This window comes from Esox lucius, chromosome 11 (genome assembly GCF_011004845.1).
Source record: "Esox lucius isolate fEsoLuc1 chromosome 11, fEsoLuc1.pri, whole genome shotgun sequence".
NCBI classification, from domain to species: Eukaryota; Metazoa; Chordata; class Actinopteri; order Esociformes; family Esocidae; genus Esox; species Esox lucius.
This window is the reverse complement of record NC_047579.1, coordinates 31,520,606-31,538,911: the sequence shown is the minus strand read 5'-3', so window position 1 is coordinate 31,538,911 and position 18,306 is coordinate 31,520,606. Positions and strand designations below refer to the sequence as shown.

General features: G+C 40.9%; 1 protein-coding gene across 3 annotated transcripts in view; it reads right to left on the bottom strand.

The window, feature by feature from the left end:
- LOC114840414 (immunoglobulin mu heavy chain-like) overlaps positions 1 to 18,306 on the bottom strand; it is a 69,507-nt gene that overhangs the window by 4,315 nt on the left and 46,886 nt on the right. Inside the window, exons 4-11 of one of the 3 annotated variants that reach the window (XM_034295309.1) lie at positions 16,675 to 16,723; positions 15,272 to 15,568; positions 3,501 to 3,800; positions 3,121 to 3,408; positions 2,690 to 3,001; positions 2,257 to 2,538; positions 1,643 to 1,969; positions 954 to 1,274 (exon numbers count right to left, since the gene is read on the bottom strand). In XM_034295309.1, coding sequence (XP_034151200.1) covers positions 954 to 1,274; positions 1,643 to 1,969; positions 2,257 to 2,538; positions 2,690 to 3,001; positions 3,121 to 3,408; positions 3,501 to 3,800; positions 15,272 to 15,568; positions 16,675 to 16,723 — 2,176 coding nt within the window. Of the gene's footprint in view, positions 1 to 953; positions 1,275 to 1,642; positions 1,970 to 2,256; positions 2,539 to 2,689; positions 3,002 to 3,120; positions 3,409 to 3,500; positions 3,801 to 15,271; positions 15,569 to 16,391; positions 16,651 to 16,674; positions 16,724 to 16,960; positions 17,040 to 18,306 lie in introns of those variants that run through there. The other 2 variants (XM_034295310.1, XM_034295311.1) reach the window with 2 other exon arrangements.

Here is an 18,306-nt window from a genome sequence, read left to right as displayed (position 1 = left end):
ATAACTCCACATTTTATCCAAAAACCATAATAAGTTGACAGAAGGACATTTTAATATAATATTTATAATACAAATGTCAAATGTTCTAAAACGTTTTGGGTTGAAAACAAAGCGCTATCTTGCATAAACGGAACGAAAACTACGTTGGTAATCGCCATTATTGACCAGTGGCTAGGGTGTGCGCCATGATGGTTTTCATCTCCATTGAAATGACCCCTATGCCTTCCCATCATTCCTACGTCGTCGAGGTCATGTTTCCAAGTGTTATGACTTGGCAGAACCGCCGTTTGTGAGTGAGCAACAAGGATTCGACCTATAAGCAAAGAATGAGTTGGAATCCTCATTTCATGCCGCTCGTGATGCTGGCCAGTTTTGGTGCAGGTCTATTTTAGCCTCACGCAGGCTGTGATCCCTGTAGGAACACAAACTATACATGGATTGCTTTGTTAGAATGTCTAGATATTATCAAAAGAAAACCATACGATTCTAGTGATTACTGTTCTGGATATTTATAGAAATGTATGCTATGCGCTCAGTCAGCGGTGGTCAGTTTTAGTGCAACTCTACTTTTGCCTCACTCAGGCCGTAATCCCCATAGGAACACAAACTATGTACAGATTGCGTTGTTAGAATCCCTAGATATATGCTAAAGAAATCGTATGACTCTAGCGATTTACCGTTCTGGATATTTGTAGAAATGTCCACTATGCCCAATTTACGCCAGACTAGGACTACATGTTTGCTTTTAAATGTTTTTGTTGGTGCTTTTATATTTTTTGCTTTTATTATTTATTTACATTTATCATGTGTTGAACATTTATCAAATGGTGAACTCGTATGTATTCGGAAAGTGACACATTGTTGCTTCAGCTCCGTATTCTGGCATAACGGGTCACCAGAACATGTTCATAGAAGTCTCATTCAAGGCACTTTTTAAGTAACAGTTCACTTACCAAAAACCTGGTCTATGGTGCGTTCGATAGGTGTGTCGGATGACTCGTGCCTGACAACACAGGAGTAATTGGAGTTCTGATACGACTCGGCCTTGGGAACAACGAGTCTGCTGTTCATGTAGTAGGTGCTGCTCCCTGCATACTGGACTGAAGGGCCATTGGAGTAGCGAGATGAAGGTAAGTCACTGCCGTCATGCTTCCATTTCACTATTACATCAGAGGGGAAGAATCCAGAGACTAAGCACAGCAATGTCACATTTTCTGACTCCAATAGATCAGATTCTGATGGTCTCAGTAGCTTTATAGAGGGTGGCTTTGGATCTAGAGGACACAAAAAAGGAAAAGGCACAATGTCATTTTCAAACTTTTTGGGACTGACTTCAAAAATAATGGTTTACATATATACCACTGGTAAAAGGTTTTACAGAGCCCCGTTTTTATTTATTTTTATTGAAATGTAAGCAGTTAAGTCCAGTGTATAACCTGAAATGGTACAAAGGTAAGCAGTAAACTGCCAGAGGTTATCTCTATTTGTTGAGTACATTAGCACATTAAACTGTGTGAACTTAAATAGAACTGAAAAACTGAGGTTTGAACGCTAGTGTATACATATATTTGTGTTGGAAATATACTGTGTTACATGGTAATATACAGCATTTCTATGCCAAATGAGTGTTAACTTAACCTACCAGGGCCTTTCGTGATATTCACTTCCTGGGTTTGGTCGGAGCAGCGGTGCCTCACCTCACATGACACAGTTGTGTTTGCTTGCCAAGTCGTTGCAGACACGTTAAACACCACCTTTACACTCTGTGTCCCATTTGGATGGTTGATGGGTTCCTGTGTGACCCTTTTTGGAAGAGACTCATTCTCACCCACCTTACAGCTGACAGAAAACTCCCCAAGGTTGGGACCCAACAGTATGCAGGTAACAGTCCCATGTCCACCTGTCTTTAGCTCCTGAAGAGCTGGTCCCTGTAAGTAAACCCCCACTTTCTGAGATGATTTTGGAGTCACTAAGAAGAAAACAGAAAGTTTGAGGTGAAGTTCAGGTACTTTTATACAAAAGCGTCTTTACATTACTGAATGATGGTGTAACATTGGCCTATACCTTTTGTCATGGGTATTACTACAGTATATAGGGCCAGTTTCGCTTACACAGATTAAGCCTAGTCTAAGACAAAAAAGTCAGTCAATGAACAACTCAATTGAATAAGCTATATTTGCTTTGTCTTAGACTAGGCTTAATGTTTGTCCGCAAAACTGGCCCTATATTTTATAAAGCCCTGCATAATAGAATTACCTGCACAGATATCAATGTACTTTCTGATGGTGTTCATGTTGTCGATGACTTCACAGGTGAAATTCTTCCCATCGTTCCACTCCTGCTGTTGTATAGTGATGAAACTGGTTACTGCCACACGTCCGTCTTCTCCTATCCTAATGTCATTAACAGGTGCAGATATCTGTACAGACTCAGAGAGCCATTTGATCTGAGGGTTGAAGCCCAATCCCGAACACACAAGTCTCTGGGTCTTTGAGTCTGACCTATTGGGGACTAGATAGAGCTCCATGGATAGGTCTTCTGGAAGTAACACAAACATTATTCAAGTTCAGTCATTTGGAGTGCTCAATAACAATTTATTCTTTCAAACAGCAGTAGAATCACACTTTCACCCTGGTAGGTCTAAAGTTACTGCCCCAATGTAAAAAAAAGACCAAAGAAGTTCACAAACCAAAAAAACTTCCTGTGGAGTTGGATTCCCAGCTGTGTAAGAACCCTTGGTTCACTTTACAGGTGAAAGTCATATTTTTCTGCCATTGTAATTTTGGGACGGAGAAGAGCCTAGTGATGGAATAGAGGTCTTTGGAGGCAGGCAGATCGACATATTGTTCTTTAGAGATATTGACCCCATTGGCCTGAAAGGTGACATAGAAATCACTGGAAGAAAGATTTGTGATGACACACTCCAGTAGAGCACTGTCCCTTGTCAGTAGGTCTGGGAGAGACCTCCTGATCATCACTGATGGCTTGTTCAGTGTAGCTCCTGAATAACACACACACACACACACACACACCATGGCATTATAAAAATAATATGTGGTGGGTCTGTTTAATGCTTTTTGTATTTTTGTATACATATGATGATCACAGCTGCAGTCAAACCTTTAAGTTGGCTGGTTTTCTCTTTGGCGGTGAAGCAGGGATGTTCTACTCTACAAGTAATGTTGTTTAGGGTTTTCCAGTGGTCTGAGGAAAGGGTCAGGTTGCTGATGATGGTCTCATTCGATTTTTCCACTTTGGACTTCTCGTTTAGGATATTTCCATTCAAAAACCAGGATATTGTGACATTTTCAAATGGACATTGGACCTGACATGAAACGTACACTTCCCCCTTCGTCATTACTGCCCTAAGTCTGGGGATCTCCAGGTTGATGGATGGAATAGACGAAACTGTGAAGAAAACAGAATGTTACTATACTTGATTTTCACACATCACCATACATACCCACTGGCCTAGGTGTGGTGTATTCACTGAAACCCACCTGAGCAAATGTTGATGGTCTCATTGTATGATTGTTCATTGTTCGTAGCCTTGCATGTGACTTCTGAACCTTCAGTCCATTGATTCATCACCATCTGGCTGCTCAGGGTGAATGTTTTTTCACCTACTGTGTTCTGCTCCTTTATTTGGACACTCTGGATAGTGGAAGATTTGCCGTCCACCAGCCATTCCACACTTAGATTGTCAGGGTAGAATTCTCTCAGAGTGCAGTGGAATCCCACCTTTGATTTACCCTCCCAGAAATGGTGCAGGTCGATTTTTGGAGGAGTGACCCGCAGCACTGAAGTGGATATTACATTAAGGGAGAAAATGTAGTGCAAAGATGAATCATTGGGAATTTTTATGATTTGGTAGATTAACAAGATTATAAGTAAACAACAGTCAGATTGTAAACTTTAAAATAAAATTATACTTGCCTTTTTTCTGCTGTTTAAAGAAACCCAATACAAGCCAGGTTGGTGGTGATTGTATTGACTTTTAACATACTCTAGATAGTGCTATAGCGAAACTGAGTAGCTGCCTATCTGCCTGGGTCCTAGGAGCTTGTTGTGATAATGGTCAGATATTGAATTGGAGGGTTTTGACACACAGGTGTTAGAGCAGGATAGGCCTCAGTGAACAGGTTATGCAACAGACGGAAGCATGTTGTAACACCCAGATCCCCAAAAAACTTTGAAAAAACAGAAGTGAAACGTAGCATTGAGCAATCATGTGTATCAAAAGCCAGGTGTTAGGTCTGGTTGTGCTGAAGTAAAACGGCTATCATGTAATTTCTTACTACTTGTTGTTTCATTGTCCTTCCCTTGACAACCCATCAAGCTATTTCGGAATAGTTTGCATGCCAATTGTAACAAGGCCCACTGATTCCAGATGTGTTAATGCAAAATACAATATGCAAACAGCATTCGGCAAAGACAATTTAGATTATTTACTGTAGATGCATCAACATGTCACAACCACCAATCAATTAAATGTTTTCCTAGGAACACTAATGAAACCATAATTAAGAAACATGTTTATTCAATACATAATTCAATATAATACACCTTGTAAAACATCCAAGTCCAAGGCACTACATTCTTTGAGTGCAAAGTTAAGATACATTTTACATAGATCATTTAGTATTATGATTTGAAGTTGTCGAACCTATGTGCCTTTCCCAAAAGAATAATGGTAAATTATTTGATATGACAATGAAAGTAAACATTTTGAAGAAAAACATTTTGAGTACCGTGACGTCGCCCGGTATGGCGCAGCCGGGGCCCCACCCTGGAGCCAGGCCCGGGGTTGGGGCTCGTATGCGAGCGCCTGGTGGCCGGGCCTTCCCCCATGGGGCCCGGCCGGGCTCAGCCCGAACGGGCGACGTGGGGCCGCCCTCCCGTGGGCTCACCACCCACAGGAGGGACCATAAGGGGCCGGTGCGAAGAGGATCGGGCGGCAGTCGAAGGCAGGGGCCTAGACAACCCGATCTCTGGACACGGAAACTGGCTCTAGGGACGTGGAATGTCACCTCGCTGGCGGGGAAGGAGCCTGAGTTGGTGCGTGAGGTTGAGAGGTTCCGATTAGAGGTAATCGGGATCACCTCTACACACGGCTTGGGCTCTGGAACCACACTCCTTGAGAGAGGATGGACTCTTCACCACTCTGGAGTTGCCCATGGTGAGAGGCGGCGGGCTGGTGTGGGTTTGCTCATAGCTCCCCAGCTCTGCCGCCATGTGTTGGAGTTTACCCCGGTGAACGAGAGGGTCGTTTCCCTGCGCCTACGGGTCGGGGATAGGTCTCTCACTGTTGTTTGTGCCTACGGGCCGAACGGCAGTGCAGAGTACCCGACCTTCTTGGAGTCTCTGGGAGGGGTGCTGGAAAGTGCTCCGACTGGGGACTCTATTGTTCTACTGGGGGACTTCAACGCCCACGTGGGCAACGACAGTGACACCTGGAGGGGCGTGATTGGGAGGAACGGCCCCCCGGATCTGAACCCGAGTGGTGTTCAATTATTGGACTTCTGTGCTAGTCACAGTTTGTCCATAACGAACACCATGTTCAAGCATAAGGGTGTCCATCAGTGCACGTGGCACCAGGACACCCTAGGCCGCAGGTCGATGATCGACTTTGTTGTCGTCTCATCTGACCTGCGGCCGTATGTCTTGGACACTCGGGTGAAGAGAGGGGCGGAGCTGTCAACTGATCACCACCTGGTGGTGAGTTGGATCCGATGGCGGGGGAGGAAGCTGGACAGACTCGGCAGGCCCAAGCGTACTGTAAGGGTCTGCTGGGAACGTCTGGCCGAGTCTCCTGTCAGAGAGATCTTTAACTCCCACCTCCGGCAGAGTTTCGACTGGATCCCGAGGGAGGTTGGAGATATTGAGTCCGAGTGGACCATGTTCTCCACCGCCATTGTCGAAGCGGCCGCTCGGAGCTGTGGCCGTAAGGTCTCCGGTGCCTGTCGAGGCGGCAATCCCCGAACCCGGTGGTGGACACCGGAAGTAAGGGATGCCGTCAAGCTGAAGAAGGAGTCCTATCAGGCCTGGTTGGCTTGTGGGACTCCTGAGGCAGCTGACGGGTACCGACAGGCCAAGCGGGCTGCAGCCCGGGTGGTTGTGGAGGCAAAAACTCGGGCCTGGGAGGAGTTCGGTGAGGCCATGGAGAAGGACTATCGGCTGGCCTCGAAGAGATTCTGGCAAACCATCCGGCGCCTCAGGAGAGGGAAACAGTGCCCTACCAACGCTGTTTACAGTAGAGGTGGACAGCTGTTGACCTCAACTGAGGATGTCGTCGGGCGGTGGAAGGAGTACTTCGAGGATCTCCTCAATCCCGATGACACGTCTTCCATTGAGGAAGCAGAGGATGAGGGCTCAGAGGTGGACTCGTCCATCACCCGGGCTGAAGTCACTGAGGTGGTCAAGAAACTCCTCGGTGGCAAGGCACCGGGGGTGGATGAGATCCGCCCTGAGTACCTCAAGTCTCTGGATGTTGTGGGGCTGTCTTGGTTGACACGCCTGTGCAACATCGCGTGGCGGTCGGGGACAGTGCCTCTTGGATGGCAGACCGGGGTGGTGGTCCCTCTTTTTAAGAAGGGGGACCGGAGGGTGTGTTCCAACTATAGGGGGATCACACTTCTCAGCCTCCCCGGGAAAGTCTATGCCAGGGTTCTGGAGAGGAGAATACGGCCGATAGTAGAACCTCGGATTCAGGAGGAACAGTGTGGTTTTCGTCCGGGCCGTGGAACACTGGACCAGCTCTATACCCTCTACGGGGTGTTGGAGGGTTCATGGGAGTTTGCCCAACCAATCCACATGTGTTTTGTGGATTTGGAGAAAGCATTCGACTGTGTCCCTCGCGGCATCTTGTGGAGGGTGCTTGGGGAATATGGGGTCCTGGGTCCTTTGCTAAGGGCTGTCAGGTCCCTGTACAACCGAAGCAGGAGCTTGGTCCGCATTGCCGGCAGTAAGTCAGACTTGTTCCCAGTGCATGTTGGACTCCGGCAGGGCTGCCCTTTGTCACCGGTTCTGTTCGTAATTTTTATGGACAGAATTTCTAGGCGCAGCCAGGGGCCGGAGGGTGTCAGGTTTGGGGACCACACAATTTCGTCTCTGCTCTTTGCAGATGATGTTGTCGTGTTGGCCCCTTCTAACCAGGACCTTCAGCATGCACTGGGACGGTTTGCAGCCGAGTGTGAAGCGGTGGGGATGAAAATCAGTACCTCCAAATCTGAGGCCATGGTCCTCAGTCGGAAAAGGGTGGCTTGCCCACTTCAGGTTGGTGGAGAGTGCCTGCCTCAAGTGGAGGAGTTTAAGTATCTAGGGGTCTTGTTCACGAGTGAGGGAAGGATGGAACGGGAGATTGACAGACGGATCGGTGCAGCTTCTGCAGTAATGCAGTCGATGTATCGGTCTGTCGTGGTGAAGAAAGAGCTGAGCCGCAAGGCGAAGCTCTCGATTTACCAGTCAATCTACGTTCCTACTCTCACCTATGGTCATGAGCTTTGGGTCATGACCGAAAGGACAAGATCCCGGATACAGGCGGCCGAAATGAGCTTTCTCCGCAGGGTGGCCGGGCGATCCCTTAGAGATAGGGTGAGAAGCTCGGTCACCCGGGAGGAGCTCAGAGTAGAGCCGCTGCTCCTCCACATCGAGAGGGGTCAGCTGAGGTGGCTTGGGCATCATTTTCGGATGCCTCCGGAACGCCTTCCTGGGAAGGTGTTCCGGTCCCGTCCCACCGGGAAGAGACCCCGGGGAAGACCTAGGACACGCTGGAGGGACTATGTCTCCCGGCTGGCCTGGGAACGCCTCGGTGTCCCCCCGGAAGAGCTAGAGGAAGTGTCTGGGGAGAGGGAAGTCTGGGCATCCCTGCTTAGACTGCTGCCCCCGCGACCCGGCCCCGGATAAGCGGGAGAAGATGGATGGATGGATGGACAATGAAAGTGCCTTTATTGTTATAAAAGCAGATTCTAGTTTTTTTTATTAATGTAGATTAATTATGTTCTGCTTTGTGTATTTTGTATCCAAAAGTTGGGAAAACTTTAATAATTTTTCTTTTGTTTGGGGGAAAAGTATTCTGTTTTATCACAGCATACTGCCTTAGCTTTAACATCATAGATTATTCTGTGGGTGTCCTTGAGCAAAGCCAAAACCACCTGCTTGGTGCACAGGCTCTATAGAATATAAAACCCATTTTTATTAGCTCTTACTGATAGTTTTTAAGGAGTTTAAAATTGTAAGTGCACCTGATGAGGGTGATTTTGAGTTAACTACTTGTCTTTGCATTTGGTTGATAGCATAGCTTGTGGGCGTCATACAGCAAAACTAAACTGATTCGAATGGAGTTGATCATAAGTTTTGAGCTCCAAACATTTGGTGATAGCAACTGTCCATGTGACAAGACAACCACCACTGATGACACTGGTCTGATTATGCCATATCTAAGGCTCTGTGTCCACGTGAAAAATGGAAGTACAAATGCACTGTATTTCACTGCAGTTTACGTTTTATTTATCTAATTAATGTAAAAGGGTACAATGAAATATTTACATGTAAAATGATTCAGTTAAAAGCAACATTAACAGACAAGAAATAAAACAGTTACAGTTAATATATTAATTGATACACTTAAAGTATGAAAACAAATACTGCAAATACTTCAAACACTGTATCACCGTTTCTTCATTTCACCTGAAATTACAAGATTTATTATTTTTAATTAATTTAATTAATTGTATTTATATTAAATGAATTGTTATCATTACTCAATAAAAAAGATATCCCGGTAATTATACATACACCAGGTATACCTGCATTACCGTTCAAAAGTTTGGGGCCACTTAGAAATGTCTTTGTTTTTGAATGAATTGTCCATTAAAATATTTTCAATTTCATTTTATTTCTGTCTGTGTTCTTTTGACCATCTTAATCTTTTCTTTTAATTGGCCAGTCTGAAATGTCTTTTACTTTGCAATTCTGCCTAGAAGGCCTGCATCCCAGAGTCACCTCTTCACTGCTCAGTTGTGCGCTGGGGCCTCCCACTTCTCATTCTATTCTGGTTTGAGCCACTATACACAGTTTCTCACATGTAATAGCCTTCATTTCTCAGAACAAGAATAGACTGATGAGTTTCAAAAGACAGTTCTTTGCTCATTTTGAGCCTGTAATCAAACCCACAAAAGCTAATGCTGAGGATACTGAACTAGTCTAAAGTTTTATTGCTGATTTAATTAGCACAACAGTTTTCAGTGGTGCTACCATAATCGCAAAAGGGTTTTGTAATGATCAATTAGCTTTTTAAAATAATAAACTTGGATTAGCGAACACAACGTGCCATTAAAACACAGGACTGATCGTTGCTGATAATGGGCCTCTGTATGCCTATGTAGATATTTAATTGAAAATCAGCCGTTTCCAGCTACAATAGTCATTACACTGTATTTCTGATCAATTTGATGTAATTTTAATGGATAAAAAAGTTGCTTTTCTTTCAAAAACAAGGACATTTCTAAGTGAACCTAAACGTTATAATATAAAAATATAATACATATACCATAACATTGTACTACAGTATCTTCTTACTAGTATGCCTTGATCAAATTTGTTAATTTTTGTACTGTAGGGTTTCCCACTTTTCAATGAATTGTGTTGTCATTCAACCACACAGATTGGAACCTTTAGAAACAATATGGCTTTTTATCACAGTTCTATCCCAACATTCCCTGCAAGGCTTTACCTTGATGGTAGTGGCTCCAACACCATACAGCAGAGTGATGAGGAACAGTATGATGAAGGTAAGCGCAGTTTTTTCCATGCTGTCCTCGATATCGTTTTGGCTGGTGTATTGACAGTCAGTCACCACACAACCAACTGTATCTGGATATAAGATTGGTGTCACTAGGCAGTCAAGACGGTCAATTTTAAACTTTATCATCCTATAACCCAGACCAAACTTTGTATGGAACTGCTTCCTGTCTTTGATATCAGTTACACTGTAATTGTGCTTTACAGTTGTGCTTGTAAGTTTGCATTCCCTGGCAGAAATTGGGGAACTTTGGCATTGATTTTGAAAATATGATTGATAATGACATTTTGTAAAATTATATTGAAGGATATTTATCATATGAAGCCATTCATTATCACATAGTTGTTTGGCTCCTTTTTAAATCATAATACTAACCGAAATCACCCAAATGGCCCTGAATGGTAAACTATTGAAGTATATCAATAGTTTACATACCCTTGAATATTTGGCCTTGTTTCAGGCACACAAGGTGACACACACAGGTGCCAATAAAATGTGCCAATAAAAGGTGGATTTCCCACACCTGTGGCTTTTTAAATTACAATTAGTGTCTTTGTATAAATAGTCAGTGAGTTTGTTAGCTCTCATGTGGATGCACTAAGCAGGCTAGATACTGAGCAATGGAGAGCAGAAAAGAACTGTCAAGAGACCTGCGTAACAAGGTAATGGAATTTTATAAAGATGGAAAAGGATATAAAAAGATATCTGAAGCTTTGCAAATGCCAGTGAGTACTGTTCAATAAGAAGTGGAATGTTCAGGGATCTCTTGATACTAAACCAAGTTCAGGTAGACCAAGAAAGATTTCAGCCAAAACTGCCAGAAGAATTGTTTGGGATACAAAGAAAAACCCACAGGTAACCTCAGGAGAAATACAGGCTGTTCTGGACAAAGATGGTGTGGTTGTTTCAAGGAGCACAATACGACGATACTTGAAAAAGAATGAGCAGCATGGTCGAGTTGCCAGAAAGAAGCCTTTACTGCGTCAATGCCGCAACAATGCCCGGTTACAATATGCCCAACAACACCTTGACACGCCTCAGCTCCTGGCACATTGTAATTTGGAGTGACGAGACCAAAATAGAGCTTTATGGTCACAACCGTAAATGCTATGTTTGGAGGGTTCAACAAGGCCTGTAGTGAACAGGATACCATCCCCACTGTGAAGCATGGTGGTGGCTCACTGATGTTTTGGGGGTGTGTGAGCTCTAAAGGCACGGGGAGTCTTGTGAAAATTGATGGCAAGTTGAATGCAGCATGTTATCAGAAAATAATGGCAGACAATTTGCATTCTTCTGCACGAAAGCTGCGCATGGGACCCTCTTGCACTTTCCAGCACAACAATGACCCTAAGCACAAGGCCAGGTTGACTCTCCAGTGGTTACAGCAGAAAAAGACGGCCAAAGACTTTGCATGACCTGGAGGCATTTTGCCAAGGCGAATGAGTAGCTATACCACTTGCAAGAATTCGGGGGCCTCATATACAACAATTACAAAAGACTGTACGCTGTCATTGATGCTAAAGGGGGCAATACACAGTATTAAGAACTAAGGATATGCAGACTTTGCAGATTTTTTTTCTCTATGTTGCCATGTTCTGTTTTATGATTGTGCCATTCTGTTATAACCTAGAGTTGAATGTAGGTACAGAAAAAGATGCAGTGGTCTCTTAATTTTTTCCGGAGCTGTATATTATCAATTCTCCAAGAGTATGCAAACTTTTGAGCACAACTTTAGATAATGTGCATCGTCCAATGTTTCTATTTGAGTTTTATATATATATATATATAACTATATTAGAAATTTAAGCATGCTGCATAATCTAAATATTTAATATCTGAAACATCAGTGCATGAAGCAGTAAAGGTGACCCGGACTTGCATTGGGGATCAACAGGACATTGAATTGAGTCTTGGGATAGGTTACTTGCTATGAACAAATAGTGGACAAATCTTAGGAATCTACAAACCCATCTTTGTTGACTAAATCAGAATTTTAACTGATGAGGCCTAGTAGAGGGAACAGAAGCACACAAAGCCAAACAAAAAGACAAAACACAGGCAGCTCTGTGGTTAATGTTAGCAATACACTTCATTTCATGAATATTCCTGGAAGACAATTATTGAATGTGCATGAATGAGACTTATTGTGTATAAAGATACAGCTTAAGAAAGTTGTATGGGCATAATTTTGTAAGTGTCACTGTTTCAACATGAGAAAAATAATGAAGCTCTAACTACCTTTATTGGACAAAAGGGAGGTGAAGCCACATACATGAGTAGGAATGCACAGGACATACATACAGGACAGGATTTTTGATTAAATATTTTTTATTTTTATTCTGCACATAAAAGACATACATCTCATGTCACAAACACAAACAACCATTGATGTAACACATAGCAACACAACTTGTAGCAAAATAATCTCTAATAGGCCTTGCAGCCTGGGACATTCAAGCTAAGATTGACAAGGTTGGGTTTGTTCGAGGTTCTGTCAACGGTTCTGACCACCATTTTTGTCTTCCCCTATGAAGCACAAAAGGACAGTAATGCAATGCGTCAAAACTTGGTTACATTTCACTTCAAAAGCTTTGTAGCCACTTGTGCTGATTGTGATGTGTTGTTTTTACAGTTTCGTGTAATGAAGTTACAGTATTTAAGTAGGCCTGAGGAGCGTTCTGCAGATTTCACTGTTTTAAATGTGAGCTGCAAATGTGCATTTTATTTTTCATACATAATATCTATTCAAAACTACTACGTCCAAGCTCTTCAACTTGGTTCAAAAGACACAAAACTGGTTTATTTTTATGAATGAAAAGAATCATAAACAAAATTGAAGCATTTCGGCCGTCTAGGACTGGAGTTGAATATTCCTGCACTGTGTTATTCAGAAACTATAAAATCACCTAGACAAGGGCTCCTCAATGCCAACTTTATCAAGCACATTCGCTTTCAATAATTCAGCTTTTGAACTAAATCAAGCCTGTTACTTCAGAGACTGCAGGGTAGCTCACCAGGAACATGACTAGTTTTAAAGCAAAATCATTACACAAGCTTGTCAATTCTATAAGATTTATCTTATGATATATTAATAGTAGGACTTAAAAATTGATGACTCACCATTATTCCTCTGGTATGTTTCCTGGTCTGAACCTGGAAGATCTTTGTGCTCCACACTACAGATGAACAGTGTCCTCTTAATCCACTCATCTTTAGTTATTCTAATCTGGGCAGAGACTGTAAAAGTGTTCTTAAGGTGTTCACCCTTGTCCTCATAGATTACAGTATTATCTTCTTTCATCCATTTGATGCTGGCAAACCCTTTTTCCTTTGCTTTGACCTCACACGTAATGGGAATCTCTTCCTCCAAGATGTCCTCTGAAGTTGGCTCAGTGAATTTGAATTCCAAATCATATTTGACACACTCATCACCCTTTTCTGTTTTGAGAGGTCACAGGTTAAAAACATTTGGAATGTAATGCATCACACCTCTTTATCAGCATAAAAAAATAACAATATGCGTTCATAATATTTAAGTATTATTGTGATATCTATGTATGTGGACTCTTTCATGACCAATAACATTGATTTAGCAAAATGTAAACAAGCTATTTTAGGCTATGCCAAACTAAGCCTGTATTAAACTTCGCCAAGTGTTGTCCCTGTGTAATACCTAAAACTCAAATGGTTTAGAACCCTAAAGTATTATAGCAATGAAATGGGAATGTTTTAATTGAGATCACCCACCATACTTCACAGTCTTGGTCTGCGTCCCAGTTTTGTGTTCAAACTGGCAGGTGTACTCTGAAAGATCCGTCCAATCTGATTCGTTGACTTTTAAGAAACTGGTTGCACTGTACAAGGTGGTTCCCTGTCCCTTTTGTTCATCCTGACAGAAGTCCGTGACTTCCTCGCTTATTGGCTTATTGTTTTTCAGCCAAGTAATCTTATATTCTTTAGGTGAAAAGCCACTTGCTAAGCAGGCGAAGGAAGCTGTTTGATTGTCTTTGATCTCCTCCTTTGAAGGGGTCATTACATAAAGAGATGGGGAGATGGGTGGAGGCGGAACTGAAAAACAAACATACACATATGTATGCAGAAGCTGAAAAAAGCCAACATATACATTAAAACAGGCATATGCAGAGGCGGACAGGGGAACATGTTAGGCTGAAAGGGAGTGTTCAAATGGCTTCTATGTGTACTGATGGTGTCAAAGCAGGACACGTACCAAAATCTCAATGAACAATGTTCCTTCCAATTTTTAAACCAACAAATTCTGTAACTTGTTTGGCATTCATGTGTAATATGTGTCTATATTTGTGAAGTATTGCAGAAGTGGAAATGGACACAGCAATTCTCAAAGCTGTGTCCATGAAGTGACTTGAATTTTGTCACTTGCTCATGGAGTAATTTCTGCCACGTCTGAAATTTGTATTGAAAATATCAAGCTTTTAACATTATTATGCAGGCAGAAGAAAGCTAATAAAGCTCAACACTTTATGCGGGGTAAACATGGCCACTCCAATCCATATCTCAACCATATCTCTTAAATCACAACCAGACATAACACCAGAACCGGACTTAACACCAGAACCGGACTTAACACTAGAACCGGACTAAACACCAGAACCGGACTTAACTCCACAACCTGACTTAACACCACAACCAGACATCCAGATTGTTTTCCAAATGGTGGTTGTGACATACTGTTCCTGTGAGCAAAGATCAGTTGGTTCTGTTTTTATCGTATGTTTAAATAATACTTGTTTTTAGACATTTCTTTTAGTCCTGTAACATATACTGTAAAATATTAATATTGTACTGTAATATATATTAGTATAGGAGTAAAACTATATGGCTAGAACAGAGAAGGAGTAAAAAATTACGAGAAGCAGAGACCCTTGGCTCACTTTTATCTAATTAGACCCCTCACCAAATGGATACCCAATACGAACATAACAATGAATATTTGTCAATGTTAATTTGCTTGAGTCATCCATTTTAATACATTTACACCATCTTGGTCTATACATTCAGAGGGAAAGTTAATCTGAAATAGTCTCTGGAGATGTGTTGAATGGCCAGAAAACAAATATGACAAATGATATAGGTTAGCCAAACAACGGTGATAAAAAACTTTATATTTATAATATAGGCTTTATATAATTACTCCTGTTGAAATGACAACTTATCCACCATTCTTCAAGCTTTATACAAGCAGTATTTATTAGTTTTTATGCCCTTGAATGCACCATATACTTTGTTTATACCAGTAATGCATTTTAGTAGTCAATTGTAATTTTGATTACGTGAAGATTCAAACCAACTAATCAAGTTATCATACATTTTAATCTTTGTGTTTATTATCCTACAATGTGTAGATGAAAATGAAAGACATACATTTCTTATAGCAAATAACTAATTATTATTTTTGGTTAATTTATAATGTCATAAATACAGTTGTCTTACCTGGTATTCGAATTGTCACTTCCTTGTTACCAGCTGAATGTTCCACAGCACATACGAAATCCTTCGTATCCCAGTCCGCTTTCTTTATGCTAAGCTGACTAACTCCCATGTACTTTCCATTGCTCTGGACTGAGGGGTATTGGATGAAATCAGTCAGGGCAGTCTTGGTGGAGTCTTTCCATTTAAAGGTGATGGAAGGCGGCGTGAAGCCAGTGGCCATGCAACCCAGAGTCAGCATATCTCTGGGCCCGGAACCACATTGTGCCAAAGGGAACAAAGTCGGGGCAGTTGCTGTGGCTGTTTGAAAAAGTAATGAGTTACAAAAAGTCCAATTCCAAGCAAAGTTGACAACCAGTCGGCATCATCAAAAGTCAAAATCAACCAATATTAACCACATATTTCAAATCAGCAGTTCTAAATATCAATCAACAGTTAATTTAGTATTATTTTGACTGGCAAAGCCTAATATATAATGATTTAATTCCAGACTTGATATAAGATAATGTGAAATCAATATACATGCATAGGTAACAGCGAGATTGATGTGTTATGAAAAACAGCAATTCAATATAAACTCTTAGGTTGGACTGTAGTCTGTAGCCAGTATTTATTAATTAAATATACTTATTTTGATAAATTTACTATTTACAATATCAGTAAATCCAATCTGAACAATTCCTTCATTTTCATTAAACAACATTTTATGACCTGATTAAATTGTTACTATTGTACCCTGGACCATGTAGTAGAAAAAACATATTATATATTTTTTTTTATGTGACCAGACGTGTATTCTTTTTTATATGCAGCCACATGCACCAAATTATTTAATTAACTTTAATAAAGTGGTGGTAGAAAACACATTCCAGTCTATTTCTAATTCCTATTCTCGGTCTGAAAGTACAAAAAGAAAACAGCATTTTTTTTGGCACACTTTCTATATTTTACATGCTGGCTATTTTATGTTTTACCAAACCTTTGTCATACTTTAAATTTAATAGGCTGTATTATAGGAATGTAGTATTCCATTCCAAAAAAGCTACATGATAACTTAAAGCAGAAAAATATGAACAATTTCAACATGTATTTTGGAGACTTCTAAAATGTATAATTGACTTACCTGATGAAACGGTAACCATTGTGCCTTTTCCCCAGTAGTCAAAAGCCCAGTCACAGTGCAAACAACTAATACAGGCTATGCACAAAAACTTGTAGCAATATATATTTTAAATTGTTTCTTTTGTCACACCAATGTCTCTCTTGTTTTTTCTCCAGATACTGAATGACTTTGTTATAATATGCTCATTCCGTTATTAAATAATGAGAACGTTGAAAAACTTTGATACATCTATTTCATCCTTTGAATATCACTAACCAATTATATAAAATAATAAATTTCTTACCTGATGAAACGGTAACCATTGTGCCTTTTCCCCAGTAGTCAAAAGCATTGTCACAGTACAAACAACCAATACAGGCTATGCACAAAAACCTGTAGCAATTTTTCTCACTTTTTCTTTTGTCTCACCAATGACTCTCTTGTTTTTCTCCAGATTATGATTTACTTTGTTATAATATGCTAATTCCGTTATCAATCATAATAATCAGAATGTTGAAAAACTTCGATAAATCTATTTAACTTTTTGAATACCACTAACCCATTCTATGAAATCAGATTTAATTTCTTACCTGACAAAACGGTAACCATTGTGCCTTTTCCCCAGTAGTCATATACAGCATCACAGTGCAAACAACTTATACAGGCTATGCACAAAAACTACCGCAAAAAAAAAAATCTAAAAATAATTATATTTCAAGCCTTCAGGAGACACTCTCAAATCTAAGTAAAAACCTTGACAATGCCAACATATATAATATTATACATTTTCTTTACCTGTGGAAACTGTTACCAAGGTCCTTTTCCCCCAGTAGTCGAAGTAACCATAGTTACAATGAATGGTCTGACCAATACTTCGTACCAAATCTTTCAAGGTAATTAAATATCCCAGATATTTAATTGTTATATATCAATAATGAAATAACTTTTTGGATCTGAAAGTTAGGGCTACTCACCAGAGGTTACTGTGACTTCAGTCCCTTTCCCCCAGTAGTCAAAATAGTAATCACAGTGATAATGGTTTATCTGCCCCTGAACAAAAAACCCATATTTCCTAATTAAATGCTTCATCAGTTTGTTTAATATCTTGACTCCATCCCAGGGGAACACTTCCCCTCTCACTTCCTCTTAGCTTAAACACCAAGTACATGTTTGGCTGAAGGAGTGCAAATAAATTTTTCTTCCTCTCCTTTTTCTCTGTCTTTATTGTCATTGTTAATGTTAATGTGAGGGAAGCATCTTGACATCTGTTAAAGAACATCACGTTACCTAATACACATGTCAAATAATTATGATAGCCAGTTCCATATTGAGCATATTCATATATGTTGCACCTCCGTCACTAGTTTATGTTGTTGTCTTGGTCGCTAAGATTCTATAAAGGCCACAGGCATACTGGTGACCAGAATTTGAACAGGGCAGATTACTTTAAACAGTGTTGATTACTGTTTCATATTATTACCATTTCGTCTGACTACAGTTTCATCTTGTTTTGTCAACAATGCATCGTAATATCAAATGTACTTTTACAGATCGCAATGCTGTCATTAGCTAGCATTTACCAAGGCTGATTTCTCTGACACAAATAAAAGGGTGAGGGGAGTAAGCAAGGACGCATCTACATTCTATGATGTCCCAGTGTCACCCCTGAACGTGACGAACGTGTGACTTCAGGGGTGACACTGGGACATCATAGAATGTAGATACGTCCTTGCTTACTACAAACTTCTACAAACTATCCATCATTTCTTAACTGAATGTCTGTTGTCTTTCAACGAGAAAGTGCCTGTAGTACATATTCTGATGTTCAGAGCATTGCTTTAGCATTTAAGTAGCTCATAAACAGTTTCTCATCATATTCTACAATGTAACATATACTCTATGTGATATTAAACAAATGTTATTTCCCTTCTCTCGA